Source organism: Apis florea, unplaced genomic scaffold (assembly GCF_048593485.1).
Source record: "Apis florea isolate Af1SG1 unplaced genomic scaffold, ASM4859348v1 contig_3078_pilon, whole genome shotgun sequence".
Lineage (NCBI taxonomy): Eukaryota > Metazoa > Arthropoda > Insecta > Hymenoptera > Apidae > Apis > Apis florea.
The window spans coordinates 2,119,635-2,142,212 of record NW_028256702.1 but is presented as its reverse complement, the minus strand read 5'-3'; the positions used below and the strand labels follow the sequence as shown (position 1 = coordinate 2,142,212).

General features: G+C 23.0%; 1 protein-coding gene and 1 long non-coding RNA gene across 3 annotated transcripts; one reads left to right on the top strand and one right to left on the bottom strand.

Annotated features, from left to right (window-relative positions):
• Window positions 1-1,417: 1,417 nt before the first annotated feature.
• On the bottom strand, window positions 1,418-13,165 carry LOC147657575 (uncharacterized). The gene is made up of 4 exons (XR_015292170.1): window positions 13,031-13,165; window positions 12,807-12,834; window positions 7,424-7,620; window positions 1,418-5,116 (listed from the first exon to the last, which is right to left on the bottom strand). It is a non-coding gene; the product is annotated as an uncharacterized LOC147657575 (long non-coding RNA).
• On the top strand, window positions 13,158-22,441 carry LOC116415002 (odorant receptor 82a-like). Of its 2 annotated transcripts, XM_031918830.2 has the most exons (6): window positions 13,159-13,592; window positions 13,941-14,301; window positions 17,419-17,643; window positions 20,009-20,122; window positions 21,882-22,037; window positions 22,199-22,441. In XM_031918830.2, the coding sequence occupies exons 1-6, from the start codon at window positions 13,336-13,338 to the stop codon at window positions 22,247-22,249; spliced, it is 1,164 nt and encodes a 387-aa protein (XP_031774690.2). In that variant the 5' UTR covers window positions 13,159-13,335; the 3' UTR covers window positions 22,250-22,441. The 2 variants fall into 2 exon arrangements, with proteins under 2 accessions (XP_086764516.1, XP_031774690.2); XM_086908390.1 differs by lacking the exon at window positions 17,419-17,643 and having other exon boundaries at window positions 13,158-13,592.
• The last annotated feature ends 137 nt before the right edge of the window (window positions 22,442-22,578 follow it).

Genomic DNA, 22,578 nt, shown 5'->3' with positions numbered 1-22,578 from the left:
CAATTTCATTTCAGGCTGAGGCAATCTAACCCATACATTGATTATCAATAAATTTCTATCGTCACTGCGTCAAAAACAGATATATTATTAGATTAAATAATATATTTAATAATTAATAATTAAATAATATATTTAATATAATGGAATATATTTATCTAATATTATATATATAATATTATATTTATATAATATTTAATATAAAACATAATTAATAATAATATAAAATATAATAAATACATTCAAAAATAACAATCAATAATAAATCTGGTTTAGACAATAAATCATTATAACACAAACTAAAAAGCTTTTCAAGATATTAATTCTATTTATTTTCAAACAAAATTATATTCTCTCAATTTTCACTTATATAAAAAAAACGTAAAAGTAATTGTCATCATATAATCAGGCAAAAATTGAAGCAATCTGCAAAACTACAAATCAATCATATTTTTAAACATATTCGAAAAAATCTTGGAAGAAATAACATAGAATAAACTCAATATTCTCTTTAGCAAAATCATTGACAACAAATAATTTGATTCTAAAAGAATATAAAAAAAATAAATCTTATTACAATGGTTCTCTTGGACAAAAGTTTTCAATGTTATGACTGTTATGTCTGACATAACGAATTAATATTGATATGACAACAATTAAATAATTAAAAAAATAATTGAAAAAATTTCATAATATTAAAAAAAACATTTATGTCATTATCTAATTATATTGCCATATTGATTAAACTATTTAAAATCGATATGTCTATATTTAAATCTATTCAATTAATATTAATTTAATTAACGTATTTGATTCAATCAATAATAATTTAATAAAAAATAACCTAAAAAATGAAGATTCCATTTTATGTTTCCATGAATTAATTTTGGCTAGATTAAATAAAAATATTATTGTTTAAATTAAAATGAAATTATAATATAATCTAATCTAAACACAATATTTTATAATAAAAATTTCTTTAAATTGTATAATTATTTATAATATAGAATTAAAAATATTTTTATTGATATTAGAAAGTAAAAATAAGTTGTTTAAAATATTGATCTTGGCAACATATTTCAAAATCATTAAAATCAGCTAAGTTTTTATATATTACTAATTTATGTATTTATGTAATTTATTATATAATTATATAATTTTATATAAATAAATTTTCTTTTTAATTCATTCTCATTACTTTTAATTTTTTGAAATTTTATATCACATATAAAACGAATTTACTAATTTTATTATGATATGTATATACTATGATATGTGTTTATATTGAAAATAAAATAAATTTCTCTAGAAAAATTTTATATTAATTAAGAAATTCTATAAAATACAATTTTTTTCAAAAAATATCAGTTTCGAAATATAATTGTTGCTTAAGAAATATCTTTATTTCTTTTTTTTTTTAAATTGAATATGTTAAAAACATGAACAATTTTGAATATTGCACAAATGTAATGCCTGAATTAATGTTATTGCTTGAAGGATTATTTATTACCATAGGAACTATATAATTGTTTATATTATGAGATCTGTGTGAATAAATGATGATATTTTAACTCTTTGCAGCTAATTGTGTGATTCTAACTGTATTTTGATGTAAACTGTATCATTGCTAAAATCTATCTACCTTCTATATCTATTCTAACAACAAGACTGTTTGTGAGCTTTGGTTTTTCTTCCAATCCTTGCCTTTTCGTGAAAATGCACAGAGAAGAATTGGAGGAATCAATCATCGCGTTGGAAGACGCTTTCGAAGGATGGATTTTCGCGGAGTTGCGTCGCAGCGCGAGACGGGGTCACGAATCTTTGCACTCGCTTCCACGATGGCATACAAGTGTGACTTGTAAAATGACAATTTCTGCATCTTTTTGCTTAAATCAAAAATCTGGAAAGCGTTAGGAAAACCTACTCATAAATTACTGCTAAACCATTGGAGGCTCGAACTGTTGAAAATAAAGGCTAGATCGCTTCACAAGCCCTTAATATGCCGCCCACTTTGAAGTCACTGGCAACTTTAACACTGTAATAAACATGCTAATAACATTAACTCTATGTCTCTAACATTAACTCTAATGTCTCTATAACATCTATGTTTCTAGATGAATCTAGATGAGACGAAGTATCCTAATCCATTTCTTTTTGATCGTTTTGATTGTTGCTTGAATCTAATGGTGATCCATTATCGTCATGTATAGATAGGATACACAATTTCACCGTTGATCGCTTGATGATGCTGCTGGCGGTTTTTACGATGGCCAGGCGCGAGATACCATCTGTCCCAAGGTAAAATTGCATCATCCTATTCATGCGCCATTGTAAAGGGAGGAGATTTTCTTCTTGTTACCAAATTGTTCTCTTACAGAATGCTTGTCGACTTATGTCACTTATTCTTGTTGAACTGCTGTAAATATTCTTTGCTCTAGGGTTGCCAAAAATGTTGGAACATTTGCTGAATTAGCTGATATCGGCCGAGGTGATTCACTTTGACCTCTCGCATCGTTCTCTGATATTGCAGTCAACGCATTGCCGATCAGGAAATGACCAAAATGTGATGTGTGCAGAAGGTTCAGGCGTCATTCTATACTATTATCTTTCTAATTTGCTTTTCAAGAGTACGCCTAATTCGTGAAGCTCATTTCGCGCGCCTATAAAGTTTCCGTTATCTGAAAATATTGTCCTACATATTCTCTGCGAACTATAAACTTACACAAACAATTTAAAAAGGTCTCAGTGGAAAAGTCCATGGCTAGTTCTAGATGTATGGCTTTCGTGATGAAGCATAAATAGGATTTCACTATACGGTTCTCTCACGTGTTAGAAACGGACCTGTGTAGTCAAGATAAAAAACGCAGATAAAAAACGGTCTAGTCGGTATTATTGAATTGCAGGTAGCTGACTCATTACGCATTCTAAGGGTCAAGGCCTTGCCTTAAAACACTTTATACATTTTCCTTACTGAATTGCAGACTATGAACTAATATCGCAATGATACTATTATTTGTTGACATGTAATAATCTAGTATACTCGTTCCTTATTATGATTTTTATAAAGGGGTACTTAGAGTAATACTATAAAATATTTTTTTTTTTTGGAAATGTACAAGTGCATTTCGCAATCTGTTACTTATTCTTATAATTTCATCCTCGTCTAAAAATACACATAATTTGTTGGATTTGATAGCAGCTTCTCTGTTTTTAAACACAATAACTCGGTTGCTTTCTGAAAAAAATTTTGATGCATTGGATTTTTCGTAGTAGCTAAGAATGATACAGACACCATGTGACCGTATTTAATTCGTACGTACTAACTGATGCATGCTAACTTCCGATTTGATTTCCTCTATTTCTCAAAATTTGACAAGCAGTTTATCTAAATCATTGTTTCTAGCCAAGTGACACCCGACACGTATCGGATTCTGTCGGTTAGGCCACGTGAAAGTGCCGCCAAACATCGAGTCTTTTGCAACAATAAGCGAAAATCTGACCGTGCTGACCTACACATAACAATGTCTAGAATGGAATTGTTCTGATAAGCATATTTATTATTCTACACTGATTGAATTGAGAATCGGCTAATGAACGGCTGATGTGCAACGATATTTCTAAATTTTCCTTCGCTAGTGAGAGATTGGCAAATCTATGGTAATTTTATCTATGTCCAGACAAGAAATGTTGACGTTAAAATCGTTATATCTGGAAGAAATATTAATAACCGTTTCTCCTGATTTCTTGTAAGAATCACTAGAATCATGGTATCCCACAAGGATATCTCATCTAATTTCTCTAATACGCGAAGATGGTTTTTTGCATCATAAATAAATTCTCTTAAAGCGATGGAAGATCTGTTTTTGATTGCTGGCAAGTCTAAAAATGCACCCGCATAGTAAACAGGAAGATTCGTGATTTTGTCATATCGGGTTTGTAAACTCTCCCAAGCCACCCTAATTTTCTTCGGATAAGGACTGGATCGTGAGAGCAGCCTAATCCTTTAACGACGCTCGCAAATAATGAAATTTTTGCTAATCCAATAAAAAATCATTATTCTGAAATAATGAAACAAATGTATCCTCTGAAACTAATGCTTAGATCTGTCAAAAATTGACAAGATCCTAATGAAGAAATACTCTTTTCTCTTTTTTGACGTGCGCGTGCGTCTTCTATAAAATCTTCTACTGTGGATATTATATTAAAATATATGTTTTCAAACTTGACAAGATGAGCTGCATGTGATGATTCTGATTCAGCAATTTCTTCTATGCTTCTTTCAACATATATGTATTTGTCGTATAAAGAACTATAGGTCTCATATGATTTTTTGATTTCCATAAACGTAAATGATTGTCTGGATTCTTCGAAAAATTTCTTAAACCTCGTCAATGAGATTTTGATCGAACGATGCTCATTGATTAGTGACTTTAATTGAGCGTCCAATGCTGGCTGCTATGGGACCGTCTAATGCTGGATGTCATTGGATTGGGAACTCGATACAATTTCCCATTCTGATAATAGCGTTGATCTTCTTTTCAGGCCAAATCAGGAACATATTGACAGTTCTTTGATAGTGAAGTGAATCCATTCTTGATAACAAGGATTTTTGATTGCTCTTCATCACTGTTCACTGATTACTGAATTGAGCTCACTTTCGAATATTCATTCTTTATTGTTAAAGTCGAAAGCAAAATGAATTTGGATTTTGGATTTTTCACAATGATGTTACTGTTGAAAAGATCACTACTATCGTAGGAACTGTATAATCGTTTATATTATGAGATCTGAATGAATAAATGATGGTACTTTAACTCTTTGCAGCTGTGTGATTCTAACTACATTTTGATGTAAACTATATCATCGCTAAAATCTATTTATCTTCTATATTTAGAATAACTCAACTGCAAGATTGTTCGTGAGCTTTGGTTTTTCTTCCAATTCTTACCTTTTTGTGAAAATGCACACAGAGAGGGATTGGAAGGACCAATCGTCGCGTTGGAGGACGATTTCGAAGGATGTACGTGGTCAGAATGTTCGCTCCCACAATGGTCCATTGCATGGCGTGCAAGTGAGACTTAAAATGGCCATTTCTGTGGCATCTTTGTTTGAATCTGATCTGAAAAAGATCTGAAAAGCGTCAGAAAAATCATGTCCACTAGGCCATTCGAAAATGTAGAAAATAAAGGCCAAACCCGATCGTTTCACAAGCCCTGTGCTTAAAAAAATATATAATCAAAAAACAATCAAATATTCATACACTTGATGAATTTTTAAATTCAATTTGTTCAGAAATAATTTTCAAATGAAAAAAATGTTATTGTACATTTTTCATGGAATATATAAAAATTATTATTTATTTTCATAGAATAATCTTTTGTCTATTTATCATCCAATCAGAAATCAATTAAATTAATTTATTTTATTATTTTATTATTATTAAATTTATTATTAATTATTATTTAATAAAAATAAGAAATTAACTAAATTCAGATATTATATTTGATAAATTTTTAAATTCGAAAATGAAATCTTAAATAAAAAGTGTTATTTTTTTTTTTTTTTTTGGTCTCAGAACTACATAACCTATATACAATTTTTATATTATATAAAACTATATTTTAAATTTCAAATAATAAAATATTTAATCATTTTTATGTAATTAAATAAGTTGATTCAAATTATTATGGAAGTTTATGGAAGCAAATAGTCCAGAATTTCAAAAGTCTAGTGCATATCCAGATAGACTGTTTTCAATTCCAATTCAAATATTCATATTCAATATTCAGTTCAATATTCGGACTATCCTGTAGAAAAACAACTTCCCAACAGATCTTCCTGGTTTTCCCGATGAATCACAAAAATAAAAAAACAGAAATAATGAATATCAATATATCTACAGAAAATGTCAATATCAATATAAATGAAAATGAAGTATAAACTGAGGGAGATGTATAAATTATTATCATTCACAAATTTCATATCTTTTATTTGTTTAAACAAAATTAATATACTTTAAAATGTTAAATAGTTTATTTAAGTAATAACAATTTTTAATTCGTTCATTTAATTTTCCATTTGTTTTGTATAATTTTTTAGAATTCAATCGAATAATTTTTCAATTCAATCATAAATGAATTCATTGATGTTAAACAAAATGAAAAAATACATATGTAAGTAATATACCTAACATATACTATAAATAAATACCTAAAAATAAATTCTTTAAAAAATATTTAAAAAATACTATTTAATTAAATAAAATATTACGTAAATAAAATTACCAATATCAGATGAAATAAAAAAACATCAATGTAAAATTTATGACAACAAATCGTTTATTGACAAATCGTTTAGATTAATCACATAGCAATGATAAAAAAATGCTCAATGTTCAAGTTATCGGATAACGCTACATTTCATTTATTTTTATATAGATATAAATATCACATAATCCTTGTTTATGGCTTTTTTTAGCAATATAATACATTCAAAACCACACTAAAAATCGAAAAAGATTTTGGTGATGGATATTGATTTTCAATAAATATAAAAAAACAATTGTAAAACGCCGAAAAATGCAATGAAATTCAAAATAGTTATGCATATCGATGACAGCACTTGTACTAAACGCATACAAAAAAAAAGCTCAAAATTTTTTTCTTTCACATTTTATAAAATTCATAACGTACACGTCATAAGATAAAAAATCTCTATGATTCGTACATTGCGTCATTGATCTTGAATATATTAAAAGCATTCATATTATCCATTTTAATTTTTATAATTACAAATAATATAAACGCATAAAAATTTTGATCATGCATAACATGACTTGATATTCTTAGGTTAATTAATATTTCTTTCTTCATTTACTTATTTTTAATCAAAATTTATGCTATTTACAATTTAATAAATATATATTATAAAATATATATTTTTTAAATAACAAATGTGTATTTTTAAAATGTTTATATATATATATATACCTTAGTAAAAAGTAATAACAAATGTCCTCTTTCACATCTCATGTAAATTTTATATGAAGTATTGCTTCATGTGAATTATTTGAAATAATTATATTAAATAATTCACTCTATATGTATAACTCATTCTCTCTATATATAAACGTCATATAAATATATATAGGATATAGATATGAATGAGTTTTAAAACATTCTGTATACATAGATGTTTATGGAAATATAAAATAAAAATATAAAATAATATATGTGAAAAAAATCGAGATCAAAGAACATTAAAAAACTTATTAAAAAGAAATCAGAGATACAATTTTTGAAAAGCATATTTTAATAAATTTAAACTATTAAGAGATAATATTTTTATCTTTTATATTCTTTATAACTTATTTCTTTTAAAGAATTAAGAATTAAGAATTCTTTTAAAGAATTAAATAATTACTTACTTGTAGTAGTTTTTATACATCGCAAGTAATGTCTGTTTCTGAACACAGAAAACAAACGCATTATATCGTGAGGTTATTGACCGCAGATACATGCACCCTGAATTCGAGAATTAAGTTTAGTCGAGGGTAGTCTAGCCATGAGGGGTGTTTGAACGGCCCAAGTTCAAGGACATCTCGGTCGATAAACCCAGACGGAACTTGAGAAAAAGAGAAAAGAAAAAGATGAGACAAAAAAAGAAAGAAAAAAAATCTAATATTAATAAGCGATTCTATTTTATTATATCATATAATAATAAATTACATACATAATATGCATATTTATTATAATATGTAATAATGTAATTATAATATGTAGTATTTCAATTATAAAATCTTCCTTTTAAGAAAAACATATTTCGAAATTATACTTTTATTCTAAATATTTTTCATTACATTTTATATAATTGAAGATTAAAAATAAGTAAATAATATAATATTAATAATATTTAATTAAAATTGTATTATTATATATATAATTTTTTTATTATATACATATATAATAATATATATGTAATTTTTTTATTATATATATTTATAATAAAATGTTATAATAAATTATTAAAATAAATGATTGAAACAAAAATTTATATTTTCTTATAAATAATACAATAATAATTTCTTATAAATAATATAATCAATTTTAGGGAAACAAAAAGGTAAATATTTATAATCTTATAATCTTATAACCTTGTTTATAAATAAATATATCATCGTAACTTATTTTTATATTTCGATTAAATGTATCAGTTTAATCAATCATAAAATCAAGATTATTTGTCAAATAATATTAAAATATCACAATAACAGAAAAAAGCAATTTTACTAAAAATTGAAAATTTAACTTTCCAGAGTGTAGAAATTTAAATTCTTCCATAATAGAAATAATAACTATTAAGAGATGTATTTGAATATATATTTAAAACATATTTAATACAAAAAAGAATTGGAAACAAAAAATTGGACGAAGAATAAACGAAAATGATTATTATAATATAAGATAATCATCGAATTATTCAAAAAATTTCATTTCAGAATCACAGAAAGCTTCATTCAGAATTGAATTTAAATATCTATGTTCACAAAGATAATGATATGAAATTGAATTAAAATAATACAGTATTAGACTTTATATTAATATTAAAAATATGAAAAACTGTTAAGCTTTGTTAAAAAGTATTAAAAATTATTTTTGAAAAAAATAATTTTGTCATCAAAATATTTTTGAAAATAAAAATAAATTCGACAATTAAAAAATAAAAAATTAAGTTTATAAACAATCAAATGAAATGTAGAAAAAATAATTTATCATACATCATGATTCTCATATCAAATTTTTTTTACAGTTTACGTGAGAGATTTTTCATATTATTTTCCACGTAACTTTTTCAGTTGTAATCTAACTATGTAATAATGTTTTTTTAATCTTGAATTTCAAATTTTTTCAAATCCTTATTTCGCTGATGAATATTTATATATCAATTTTTTTTTATGTCAAATTAATAAAAAACTCATATTATATAATATATCATGTTATATATATATAATATCATATATATAATTTATTTTGTTAATTAAAAACAATATAATGTTTAATATATTACCATCGAAATATTATTATATTATATTATATATTATATTATATATTATATTAATCAAAAGCAAAAAAGAAGAAAAATAATAACATATAACAATTAAAACAATTTTTTAGCAATTCATTCTAATTATTTATTTAATATTATACTGTACTATAAAACATTTTCCAAATAAAAATATTTTTCAATCTTTTCAGGTTAGCTGAAACACATTTCAAAAATAATTATATTTTCACGATATATATCTTTACGTTGTAATTTTTTAGAATGAAAATTTATATTTGTTAGAAATTATTATATATTTGATATTTTTTGTAATATATTATTTAGTAAAAAATATTTTAAATTTATATTAATAAATATATATAATATAATAAAAGTATTTATAATTTAATTAAATAATTAAAAAATAAGCATTTCGATCTAATATTAATAAAGATAGTAATAAATTTTAATTGTCGTATTGATTATAATTGATTAATTGTTCAAAAATTATATTTCTCGACATTCATAAATGTTAATAAATATTAAAAATTTCTACATTTAGTAAAATTTTAATAAAATCCTTACGAGATATGTGAAATATTTTCGCAATACATTAGTCTGTCGCAACATATCGATTGGGGAAACGTTGCTATATTAATATATTTTTGAACCTCTTTCGAGAATTGATTCTCCAAGAAGCCAAAAGAATACAAAAATTGATATATAAAAATATCGATTAAGACTTATTTAAGTTGCAAGCAATTTATATTTGTGTCAAGTAATCCAAAATAGAAGTAAAATGAAATAGCGAAGACATTATTAGAAAATAAATATTTAAATTATTTCAAATTATTTTTATTTTTATTTTAAATTACATATTTATCTAAGTTTAAGTAGTAATCTTGTTCACGTAATTTATGATCAAATGAAACTATGATGAAGCTATAATTGCATTTAATCCTATATATATATAAAAATACTATAGGAAAATTTCGTATAAATATGAAAGAAAATAAAGGAAAGCATATTAAAGAATTTACTCGTTAGTAGCAATTGTTTGAAGAACGATAATAATAAATTCATGTCTTTTATAAAAAAAATACATTTTCTTTTTTTATGTTTCAGAATTTTAGAATTAATTAATAACGTTTAAAATATGTGATGCAGTATATAGTATATAGTATATATGCAGTATATAGTAGCTTATTACAAGATTTTCCTCTATTTTCGATAATATCCTTTGCCTTAAAAATTTATTACCTTATTAATTATGTACATTATATCTAAAAAGTAGCCAACTTAATTAAATTAGGGAATTATTAATTTAGCCATTTGTATTAATATTAAGAAATTTTTTAAATGATTGTATAAAATACCATAAAGGCTACTTAATAGTCTCATATTTTAAATATTGGGATAGGAAAAATTAGATTAGATCTCGTATCTATTTTATTGTTTTGGCAATCATACAGAATTTATGAAATTGAAATATTGAATTTACAGATTTTTATTTTTGTTAATATTTATCAGTCGGAAAATAATTTTATAATTTTATCAATGATTTTTTCTTTTATTTTTGTAAAGAAAAAACATCCAGCATTTTTCCATTTTTTCGAAAATTATAATTATTATCGCAATTAATATTGCAATATTTATAAATACATGTAACTATAATAAATTATGTGTGATTAGAATTATAATAATTATCATTGACTCATAATGTTATAAATTAGTAATAAATTTTAATAAATTAAAAATTAATAAATTAATCTTGATAAATTAGTTTCAAAATCCAAATGTATTTAATTAATTTATTTAGAATCGGTGATATAATTTCTGTGATATTAAACTTACAAATCAATTTATTATATCTATTCTTAATTCAACGCTTATTTTTTTCCATTAATTTAATGAAAACAAACTTAGAAAATAAAACCTAAATTAAACCTTAAAAAAAAATTGAATAAACTTGAAAAAATCTTATTTTATACGAAATATGCTATATATAAATTATTTTATTATAAAAAAATAATATATTACTTTTCTGATTTTTTTTATTTTTATAAATAATGACATGAATTTATTATTACTTTATAATTAAAATTGTTAAAAAATTTGTATATCTATTATATTTTTTATTTTATTTTCATATAATTCACAACTTTTGATAATAGTAATGAAAATTATAATAATATAAAGTATATTTATATTTACAATATTATATTAATATAAATATTATATTTATAAAGTAGTATTAGTTTAATATATAAATCTAATATATTGTTTTTTTTTAATATTTTTTTACTTTTCTAAGTTCTTCTTCTAAGTTCTTTTCTATTTTAATTGAAATTAATTTTGATAGGAATTTTGTTATTTTGATAATAATATATATTAAATATATTTAAGTCTCATTTACATAATTTATATTTCATTTTTTTCTTTCTCTCTTTTAATCTATGCTTATTATATTTATCTATATTCCCACATATTATTCTTATAAATAGTTACTATTTAATTTTTCTACTACTATAGTTACTATCTAATTTTTCTTTATTGAATATTTTGATCATTAATATCACAAATTATAATATATTTATAAATATATAGTCTATTATTATATTTATCTCAGTTTTATTATATTATTCTATTATATTTTATATTTTTACTTAATTTACAATTCAATTTGTCATTAGAGCTTTATAAATAATATCTTCTCTTGTATCTCTCAATAATTCTAACTCTATTCCTTTCTGATTATATCTATTCCTATTCATAGATATTTTGCTGTCTCTATATTTTTATTTGAATTTCAACATTTTCATTTTTTGGTTTTTGTTTTGGCCCCTTGATTAGATATCATAATTAATCTAACTTTAAAGATCATTTGTAATATAAACAATATATTATTTTTATATATTCTTTTACAAAAAGTTTCAAGAGATTAAAGATTTTAATCTAATGATTTGATGTTTCTGAAGAATCTAATTAATTATATAGCTTAAAATTTTAAAAATGACAATGATATAAAATTATACTAATTTATAATCCAAACGTTCACTCACGTGATACATATCCAAATATAAAAACAAAAATTTATAGCGATTTATGAAGTATCAAATATTGCAAATTAAAAGAGATGAAATAATTGAATCAGATAAAATAAAACATTTTGAAAAGTGAAATAAATTGTTACATGGAAAAACCGCTACAGAATTTATACAGAATATATTCAAAAATTTTTCACATTGATTAAAATAAATACATTTATAAATTTATATATTAGTAATTATTAGTGATGTATTGGTCTGCGAGAGTTTTCATTCATCATTACATTAATTTATCAAAAAACGCATTCATTCTAATCACATTAATTATAATTAATTTCCAATGATTTTATTCTATTCCCAAAAGTAAAGAAAATATAAAAAACATTTTGATGATATTAATAACATTATTTTTCGCTTTCCTTTTTTTTGTAACATATTATTTATTACAGAAAGTAATTAAATTTTATTAGATTTTTGAATTTATATTACAATTTGAAATTTTTTGAGATAAAATCTTGCTTTGTTGTATATTGTATATTTAAAATGTACATCATTACGCATCACATGAAACTTATAATATTTCAGCATTTTCTTTTTTTTTTTTGGGGCCAAAATAATTATACGAATGAAATTTTGAATTATTTTTTTTTATTTAATATAAATGACTTAATGTTATTGCAGAAATTAATTTTTGTGCAAAAAATAAATAAATGTACTTACGATATAATCCTGCTAGTATGTCAGTTAGCTATAAATGAAATTATTCGAATTTATATATTGATCTATTTCAACGTTTCTCTGAAGATAGAAAATAAGATATAAAAAATTTTGAAGTAATTTAAGCAAGATCTTTCGATCAAACTTTCTAGGATTGATATAAGTTTAAGAAAGAAAGAAAAAAATTGTAAAAGAAGAGATAAATGATATCTAATCAGTGATATTACCGTTATAATATAATTTAACTTGGCTGAATATTATACTTGATAATGACATCAAGATAATTGGTATTGATCCAAACATTATGAGTAATATTAGTTGCTTATAGACCTTGCGAATATTAGTGTATCATTCGAAGAAGAAACATTCATCAATCTAGAACAGATTATTTAATACCAAAGTTGATATGAGAAGAGAAAAAGAACAGAAATGTATAAAGATAACACATTATAGAATATAGACACGTGTTAAGTGTTCTCAAAAGAAAAAGTTTAAAACTTTTTAAATTGCATATAAAGTATTAGAAATTGCAATGATGCTTAAGACTATAATTACCTGTCCTATAGAAGTTTGTCTTCGTTTGATCGGCGTTTGGCCATATTCTTCGTATAGAATTGTGCAACGTGTTTTTTGGACAATAATAATGGGCAATTCCACAGTATTCCAACTTTGGTATTGTATTTCTTATTTTAAAACAGCAGATTTACTTGATTTGTTAGATGGCATAACTTTGACTTTGTCAAATACGGTTTTGTTCTTTAAATTGATCATTCTTTGGTTTAATTATCGGTAAGATATATGTATTATATTTTATATCATGACTCTTAATTGTCTTTAAAAATTAATTAATGACGCAAATTGTTTAAAGATGTAAAATTTGTTTAAATTTGTTTAATTTTTATATATTATTCATTCGATTACATTTATTTTTTATTATATAATTTTATTATATTTATTTATATTATTTATCATAACTATTTTTCATCTACCAATAATATTTATTAAATTAATACTTATTCAATATTATTTTTTTAAAATTTTTTTATATTGAAATTTTATTTTTATATTAATGAAATATTTTAATAAATTTTATCAGTTTGTTGATTATAAAATGATTATAAAAATTATTTTATGCAGAATACTTCACAATATACTAACAATTGTGTTTGAGGATTGGAATAATCGTGCTCTTACTGATCAAAAAAAGCAACTTATGGTGGAAAATACTCATTTATCTTCTCGCATTTCAAATTTTTTATTTGGCATTTATTCGGTAACTTGTATTTTATATTCAGCAAGTATCGCGCTGATTTCTGATGATATTGATAATACTAATAATGAATTGATTTTGAATAAGAAAAAATTATTGCTTAAAATGAAGCTTCCTTTCGATTTCACGATTTTTCCACTCTATGAATTCGTTATAGTTGCACAATTTGTATTTGAATGTTTTGTAGCTCTCATGGCTGGGATGTTAATGGCATTTTCTGCGGCATTAGTAAGTTAATCGTTTTTAATTTTTACATATACTATTATAACCATTATTTTCAACAATCAAAAAATTATACAGAACAAATTGATTTTTTTTTTTATGAATATGATTGTTCGTATTAACGAATTATTTTTAATGATATCAAACTCATAAAGTTTAATCCTAAAAGACTGAAATTAAAATTTTTGCAACTTTGGAATTTACACAATAAATAAAAAAAAAAAGAAAAAAAATATATCCAATTGTTGATTTTTTCACAGGAATCCTGAAATTAAATGTAACAATAAATAGATATTTGAAAATTTTTAAAATGAGAAAAATAACATTTTTTAAAAATTTTTTAAATGATCTTAAGGAATTTTTTGATCTTTCCAAGATTTTTTTTAATTGGTAGAAATGATATCAAATAATTTTTTCATTTGTAACAAAATTTTTTGTTTTGGTTTTATTAAAAAATTATTAATGAAAAATACTAGCCAATTAATCAAATAAAAATAAATTAAAATGCATCTGAATAAATAGTGGAAGCAACATATACGGAGCCAAAATATATCCAATTTTACAATTGCAGCGCAATAAGTTTATGTGCTATTGTTTTTTATTAATAACTCGTTAACAAAATCGAAATGAAAATTTTCACAAAGGAAAAAAATTTTTAAAATCATCTTAGAAATCATATTTTTGTTAGAGTTATATTTTATCAATTGACTTTTGGAATATTCTATAGAATTATTACGATAATATAGACGATATTTCTCAATTGATATATCACGATCAATTAAAATATTTACAAAAATTTTATAAAAATTTTATTAAACATGAAGATATTTAATGCTTATTAATATACTTATTAATATTCTTATTGTAATAATTTGTAAATATTATATATATATATAATTGCAAACATTGTTTCACGAAAATATATGAACTCAGTATAAGTAAAACTTAATAATAAAAATATATAATATATAAGTATCAAATTTATATAATATAATAAGTATCAAATTTAAATTCTAAAAGTATTGTTATAATTAAGATATTAATATCAAGATTATATATATACGAATTTTTTTTTAATAAGATATTGTTTTCTTATAATTTTATCATCTATTTTACTCTATTTCTCTTACTAAGTTTCTGAAAAATTTTCCGATCTTAATTATAATTTTTTATTTGTTTGTGAATAGTAAACATTCATGGCATTTGTGATCTGTCTATTCAGATAAAACTTTTCTTGGATAAAACTTTCTATATTATTATGGCTTTGAATAATCTCAGATGATGTTGCTAAAGGTCAATACCATTTTTCAGTAAAATTTAGCAATTGTATATTTTTATAATACTTTAGCCTGGCTAAACTGCAACATAACCTTGCTCCACGGCAATTAATATCATCCTATTTTTAATTAGACTTATGATTGATATATGCGAATCAATTCCTAAATAAATGTTTTTATGCACTCATCTCAATTCTAATTCAAAAAACTTTTTATAAAAAAACCATTATTCAACGGATTGATCCGCGGTATTATTTGGTTACGATATGCTTTATGACTTTTTTAAATTGTTTATAAACAGATACAATACTTGTAAAATTGTGTTAATCATCATCACATTCTGATCGCCGATATAAGTATCTAATACATAGTGCTCTGACTATCAAATATTGTGAATCATACGAAAAATAGCAACCTCGTATAATCAGCTCCATTCCAATTTCCATTCCAATACAGTTCATTATTCTTCAATATTTCCAATTTCAAAGACATACACCTACTAAGTTTCCAATTATTTGCTATTGCAAACATGATCCTTGGGCTGGATATTACATCCGAAATAATTGTGAATTGTAAATGTAAAAAAAATGCATAAAGAAAAGATTGAAAATGTGAAGTGGATTCATTTATTCGATGTGGGAACAGACTAACAGCGCACTCTTCCCGACAATCAATGCACTGAGCAGATTGTTTCAGCTGATGGTAGACATAGAAAAAAGATAGCAACACGATTTCTCCAATAGCGGAACAAAAGATTGTGCACTCCTATCGCAAAATTAGATGAATGTCAGAATCGTGATTCATAAGAAAATCTTTCATCTCTATTATGAAAGCTTTACCAGAAATTATAGAGAAAGATTAAACGTGATACGAAAGATATGAACCAGTTGATAGTCCATTGACTAGGAATCGTTATTTTATCAAACAGTGCGAAATCACTTTTCAGAATTGAAGAAAGAACAAAGATTACGATGTATATCAATTGTTTAAGGACTTTAAATCTATATTGCTACTTTACTATTCTACTATTTAATAAATTAATCACATGTAATTAGTATCAATTATTGTATAGAAAAATTAACAATTAATTTTAAATTAGCAGTCTTATTATTAATATCATACTCCTATTATACAGCAAAATTTGTAACTAATTGTTATAATTATTATTTTGTTACGATTTTGAATGCAAATCTTTTAAGATGGATAATATATTTGAGTAGTAAATATTTACGAAATTAATAATTTATAGAATAATGATTTTTTAAGCTTAAGAATTTAGATGACATTTGCAATTATATATTTTTAAGACAATTACATATTTTTAGTTTGGCTGACCCTAACTCTATGATAGTTCCATATTCAATAGTGATCAATATTCTATTCTTAATTAGATTTACACATAGTTAAATTTCACATACATAGTTACACATATGAATCAATATGTGTCTTTGTGTGGCATTTTTCACAGAAAGCATAACAAAATTTTCTATAAATTGTATCATCAACTTCGTATTGACTGCTGAAGATAATTTTGACCGTCGCATACGACTAATATACAATATTTATATAAATACTATCAACATTGTAAAAAATTGCAGTTTTATATAAGCATATTGTGCCTCCATTTCAATATCATTTGCTATATATACATATTCAATTTCCAGAGATATGCACTCAACTTAAATATTATTTATAGTCACGATTATGATTTTTATTTTTCATCTTCACAAGTTTGATAATTGCAATATTTTAGCAATCCTTTTGAAATTCGCTACATTCATATATAAAGATATAAATGATTATGTATACAATTTAAAAATGTTAGTTATCTTTTTTTAATTGTTAGGTATTACATATAGGTAGTCAAATAGATATCATATGTCAAGAACTTATCGAGATTCCAAGGCATTATAAAGGAAAAACATCATATATGTTAAAAAATATTATTATCAAGCATCAAAGGATTCTTCGTTTATCTGAAAACATTAAACATTTATTTCTATATACATCACTGATACAATTTTTATCAAATATTTTAGTGATATGCTTCTTAGGATTTATTCTTGTAAATGTGAGTCAATTTGATATTTCTTGTCACAAAAGAACTGTCATCAAATATAAATCGCTGATTTTCATGAAACATTATGTTCAATATATTTTTGAAAAGTTATTTGATATATGTCAAAATCTACTATAAAGAAGTGCAAAAACAATATATATTTAAAGTAAATTAAAAAAATATTTTAGAAAATGTTAGGGTATCCCATAAGTTTCTTTTGCACCATGCTAGCAATGACTTTAACTGGTTATTTTTATATAAACATGCAGGCTTATTTATTACTCGTTTATGGCATTGGTTTCAATCGTTCCAGAATTCTTTTAAAGTACGTTTCATTAGTGACACAGTCTCTTTTAAAATTTTTCTCTACACCGTTCAATATGGATAGTTAAAGGAAGCATTTGCAGCATATTATGCTTCATTGCTTTAAAAAAGGTAATAGTGCAAATGATACTGCAAACGAGATGGAAGTGGTGTTACAAATATTATTGTCAGCAATTGATTTAGGAGATTTAGAGCTGACAATTTTGACTTGAAAAATGAAGCGCCCAGCAACAACGAATCTCATTAAGATCATACTCGCTGAAAATCCGCGATATAATGTGTGCGAGATAGTAGATGCCACTAATATTCCCAGAACAATGGTACATAATCAGGATGGGATGTGTCAATCGATGTGAAGTTTGGTTTTCACAGTTATTGACAGAAACCTTATGAATTGTGTCTCTGCATGCGATTTGCTTCTCCAGCGACGTAAAAGAGATTCTTTCTTCGCTTGGTCTAAGGACAATAGACCTTCAACTGTCGTGAAATCTGGACTTTACCCAAAGAAACTTCTTTTGTTCATTTTGGTCTGGAAAGGTGTTGTTTACTATATTCTCCTTTCTTAAAGTGAAATCATCAGTTTTGCAAAATAGCAATTATCTTGATAAATTGAAAGTCTCCATAGCAGAAAAACGGCCAGAATTAGCGAATCGATGAGCATTATTTTTTACCACGACAATGCAAAACTGCATGTTGCATTGGCTGTAAGAGAAAAGCTGTTATAATTTAATTGAAATGTTCTTCTGTATTTTCCAAATCTTGCTTTATCCAACTATTATTTGTTCCTGTCATTAAAAAAATTCTCATGATAAATGGTTTCAATAAGCGAAATAAAAATGTAAACCCCAACAATTTTGGAAAAAGGGAATAATGAAGCTTTCTGAAAGATGAAAGAAAATGATAAAGCAGAACAGTTCGTATATAATGCAATAAATCAATCTTAAACAACAAATATATGTATTTATTTCGTATCAAAAAAAAAGTAAGAAACTTATGGAACATCCTAATATTTTTAAAATAATTAAGTTTAAAATAATTTACGTTTATACAAATATATATTTTTATAACAACTCTAAAAAAATTAATTTTTTAAAAAAATTATAATAAATTTTCTTTAATTACATTTTAAAAATTTCGATCAATCAACATCGTATTGAAGAAATTTTTCATCTAATATTTGATGAAATTGCAAGCTGGGTATTCATTATGCAATTTATATTCGAAATATAAAAGCAAGTGATCAATTAACAAATATTTTATTTCATTATTGACATTCTAGATATTTCTAGATATATATCTGAATTTGTTATATTCGAAGCTATGTAAATAATATTTACATTATTATATTATTTTTAGCTATTATTAATGAAAATATATTTTAAAATAATAAATTAAGAAATAAATTACGTAATTAAATAAATTTAGAAATATTAAGTATACTAAAATAATACTTTACATTGTCATGTCTCTATATTTAGATTTAATAAAATGCTAAAAGAAAAAACATGCAGAGAAAGATAAAAGAAACTTATTATACAAATATATATATGATTCTTTTTTGTATGATGCAGTTACCATGTCTTATATATCGCTTATTTGGCAGAATTATATCTCTCAATATGTAATTCCATAAAAAAGAACATTTGCTACTTTGAAAAAATATATGAAAAAAAAAAAATATTTTAAAATAAAAAATATAAATATAAAAAAAATGTCTTGAATAATTTTGTTATTTATTATCATATTTGTTTTTTTAATATTGATCAAATAGTGTTTTTTCTTTTTTATCATTAACAATAGATGTCATTAAATATTAATTGTAATTGTAGAATGTTTATTAATAATAAATAGTGTTAATTTTTTTTAAATTTTTCTTTTCTATCTAATGTATGCAGGAAGGGATCGCAACTTATCGTAAAAGATAATTAGAACCTAAACGTGGAAAATGTATTCTCTTTTATTAAAATTGGCGATTTATATACAATTTCTTGTTAAATATTTTAAAAATTCATTTTTTCTATACATATATTCCATTATGCATTATTTATTTCAGGCTTTAGGTACTGAACAAGGATCTACAATATTCATAAAATGTTTCCCTTATTATATTGCTGCAAATTGCGAAGCGTTCATTCTTTGTTATACTGGAGAATATCTTATGTTTAAGGTAAAATAACAAATAAAATTAAATACATTATTAACTATTTCTTATATTTTGAAATAAAAATTATGTTATTTATGTATTATTACGTTATACTTCTGAAAAAATATATATATATATTCGATGATCTTTATATGAATTTCATTATAAATTTCTGCATAATCTATGTTATTTTAATAATATAGAGTATTTTAAAATAATAAATTAATTTTACAAAAGAAACAATAAATAATTATGATATGTATATTTATATTATAATATATTAAATGAAACATTTCTTCGAATCTGTTTTACTTTTTCTTAAAAAGTTTTAAACACATAAAACAAATTTTATCATAAAAAATGTTTAATTTTTAACGTTTCATCATTCTTATTGTAAACAATTTAAAGCAAAATTGCAATCAAAATACAGGATGTAAAAAGTGTTGAAAACTTGGAGATTGATTCTCTCAAAGATTTTTTTTTTTTGTCAAAAGATACTCTATGATATAACTTATACTTTAACATGCATGCAAATTTTCATTAAAATCAGAATTATTGGGTTAATCCCCCAATATATGTGATCAATTTCATGAATTACTATAAATAGAATACTTTGCATTTTCTTTGTTCCTCTTTTTCATATGCTAAATGTCACAAAATTAAAGTTAAAATATCTTTTATATAAATATTTTAAATAATTTTTTACTAAATAGTTTAATAGTCTTTTTATATATCAGAAATTAATCTATTTAATATATATAGCTAATTAATATATTAAAAAATAAATATAAAGTAATTTATAAAAATTCCATTTAATAAAATAAAATTACTTTTCATATATTCGATTTGAAAAAAATTATTTAATTTATATTAATTGATATTCTTTTCAAATTGTGATAAGGTTAATTCAAAACATTTTTTTAATCGTGAGATAATTATAAAGTATAATATTTGTTCTATTATATTATCAAAAAATATTTTAAATGAATTATATTAAAAAGAACTCATCAAATAAATGCAATTTCATTTTTTTACATTTATTATTGAAATCAAAGGCTGACCGATAAAAAAAAAATCATCAATATTCATCAATATTCATAATGTGATAACTTTGAGTTAATCTTGAATTTCAAAATTGAAGAAAATATTATTTATATATATAATTGTATAATTATTTCACTTTTAATGTTTTTATTATTAATGACTCAATTCATTATGCATTAACTTTGGAAAAAATTTATAATAATTATTTTCTAATTTTTGAATTGATCGAAATGGATCTATTAATTGATCATAAAAAATTAAATTCATTAAACATTTTTTTGTATAAGTGATATTAAAAATTATTATTTATTACAATGCAATAAGCATTCAAAAAGATATATCATAACGTATTGAAAAAACGATAAATTTAAATCAAGAAATTATATCGTATACGCTCAATTATTCGAAAATTATAATTAAAATTAAAATAAACTATTTTTTCGAAAATTATTCGAAAATTAAAATTAAAATAAACTAATTTTAAATACATATTATGACAAAAAATAATAAAACAATTACATTCAACATTTTCTTTGATTTTGAAGATCAAAGTTAACTCAAGATCACAATATTATAAATTATTGAATTTTTTTTCATCAACTTTAATGTAATATTAAACATTGTCTTTAAAAAAATTCATTTTATTCAAATGATTACTTTCGATAGTACTTTTTATTGACTTGCCTTGATATTTCCTTCCCTCAATCATTAATTTTCTTCTGCTATTAATTTTTTTCAGAATGAAAGTATTGTTCACGCAGCATATAACACGCTTTGGTACAATTTAAATCCACGGGACAGTCGAATTGTATTATTAATTTTAATACAAGCTCAAAGAAAATTGATACTTTCAGCTGGGAATTTTGTGACGCTTTCTGTCCAAACATTTGCTAGTGTAAGATTATTATAATATCAAATATCATTATTTTCGAGATATTCACAATTATAAGAATATATTTTTGAATATCTAATAATTATTACTAAAAATTAAGAAAAATCTAATCATTATTGAAAACTTTTTTTATTATTTAATTTATAATATAATTAATTTTTTAGATGCAGAAAGTTTCGGCTTCGTACATCTCAATATTAATGACGATATATTAAAAAAAACAATGACGCCATATCACTGAACTTATGCGTGCCTACCTATTATATATTATAAAGAGTAATATTAAATAAAGAAAGATATAATTTTAAAAAATCTATTAATTATTCAAATTTTAAAACTTCTATTTAAAATTACCGCTAAATATTCATTTAATGAAATTTTTAAATATCACATTTTAATATCTCAAGGTAAATATCGCATATTGTATTTGATGTAAAATTAGACATAGAACTGAAATTATAAGAAAATTGTAATTGCAAGCAAGAATATATTCTGTTATTGCTACAAACAAATGAAAGAGATTATTTTTCTTTTCTAAAATAAA

Coding starts and splice junctions, on each gene's coding strand:
- LOC116415002 (XM_031918830.2), top strand. CDS start 13,336: ATGATGCTTAAGACTATAATTACCTGTCCTATAGAAGTTTGTCTTCGT. Junction 20,123..21,881: donor GAGAATATCTTATGTTTAAG/GTAAAATAACAA, acceptor AATTTTTTTCAG/AATGAAAGTATTGTTCACGC. Junction 22,038..22,198: donor CTGTCCAAACATTTGCTAGT/GTAAGATTATTA, acceptor TTAATTTTTTAG/ATGCAGAAAGTTTCGGCTTC.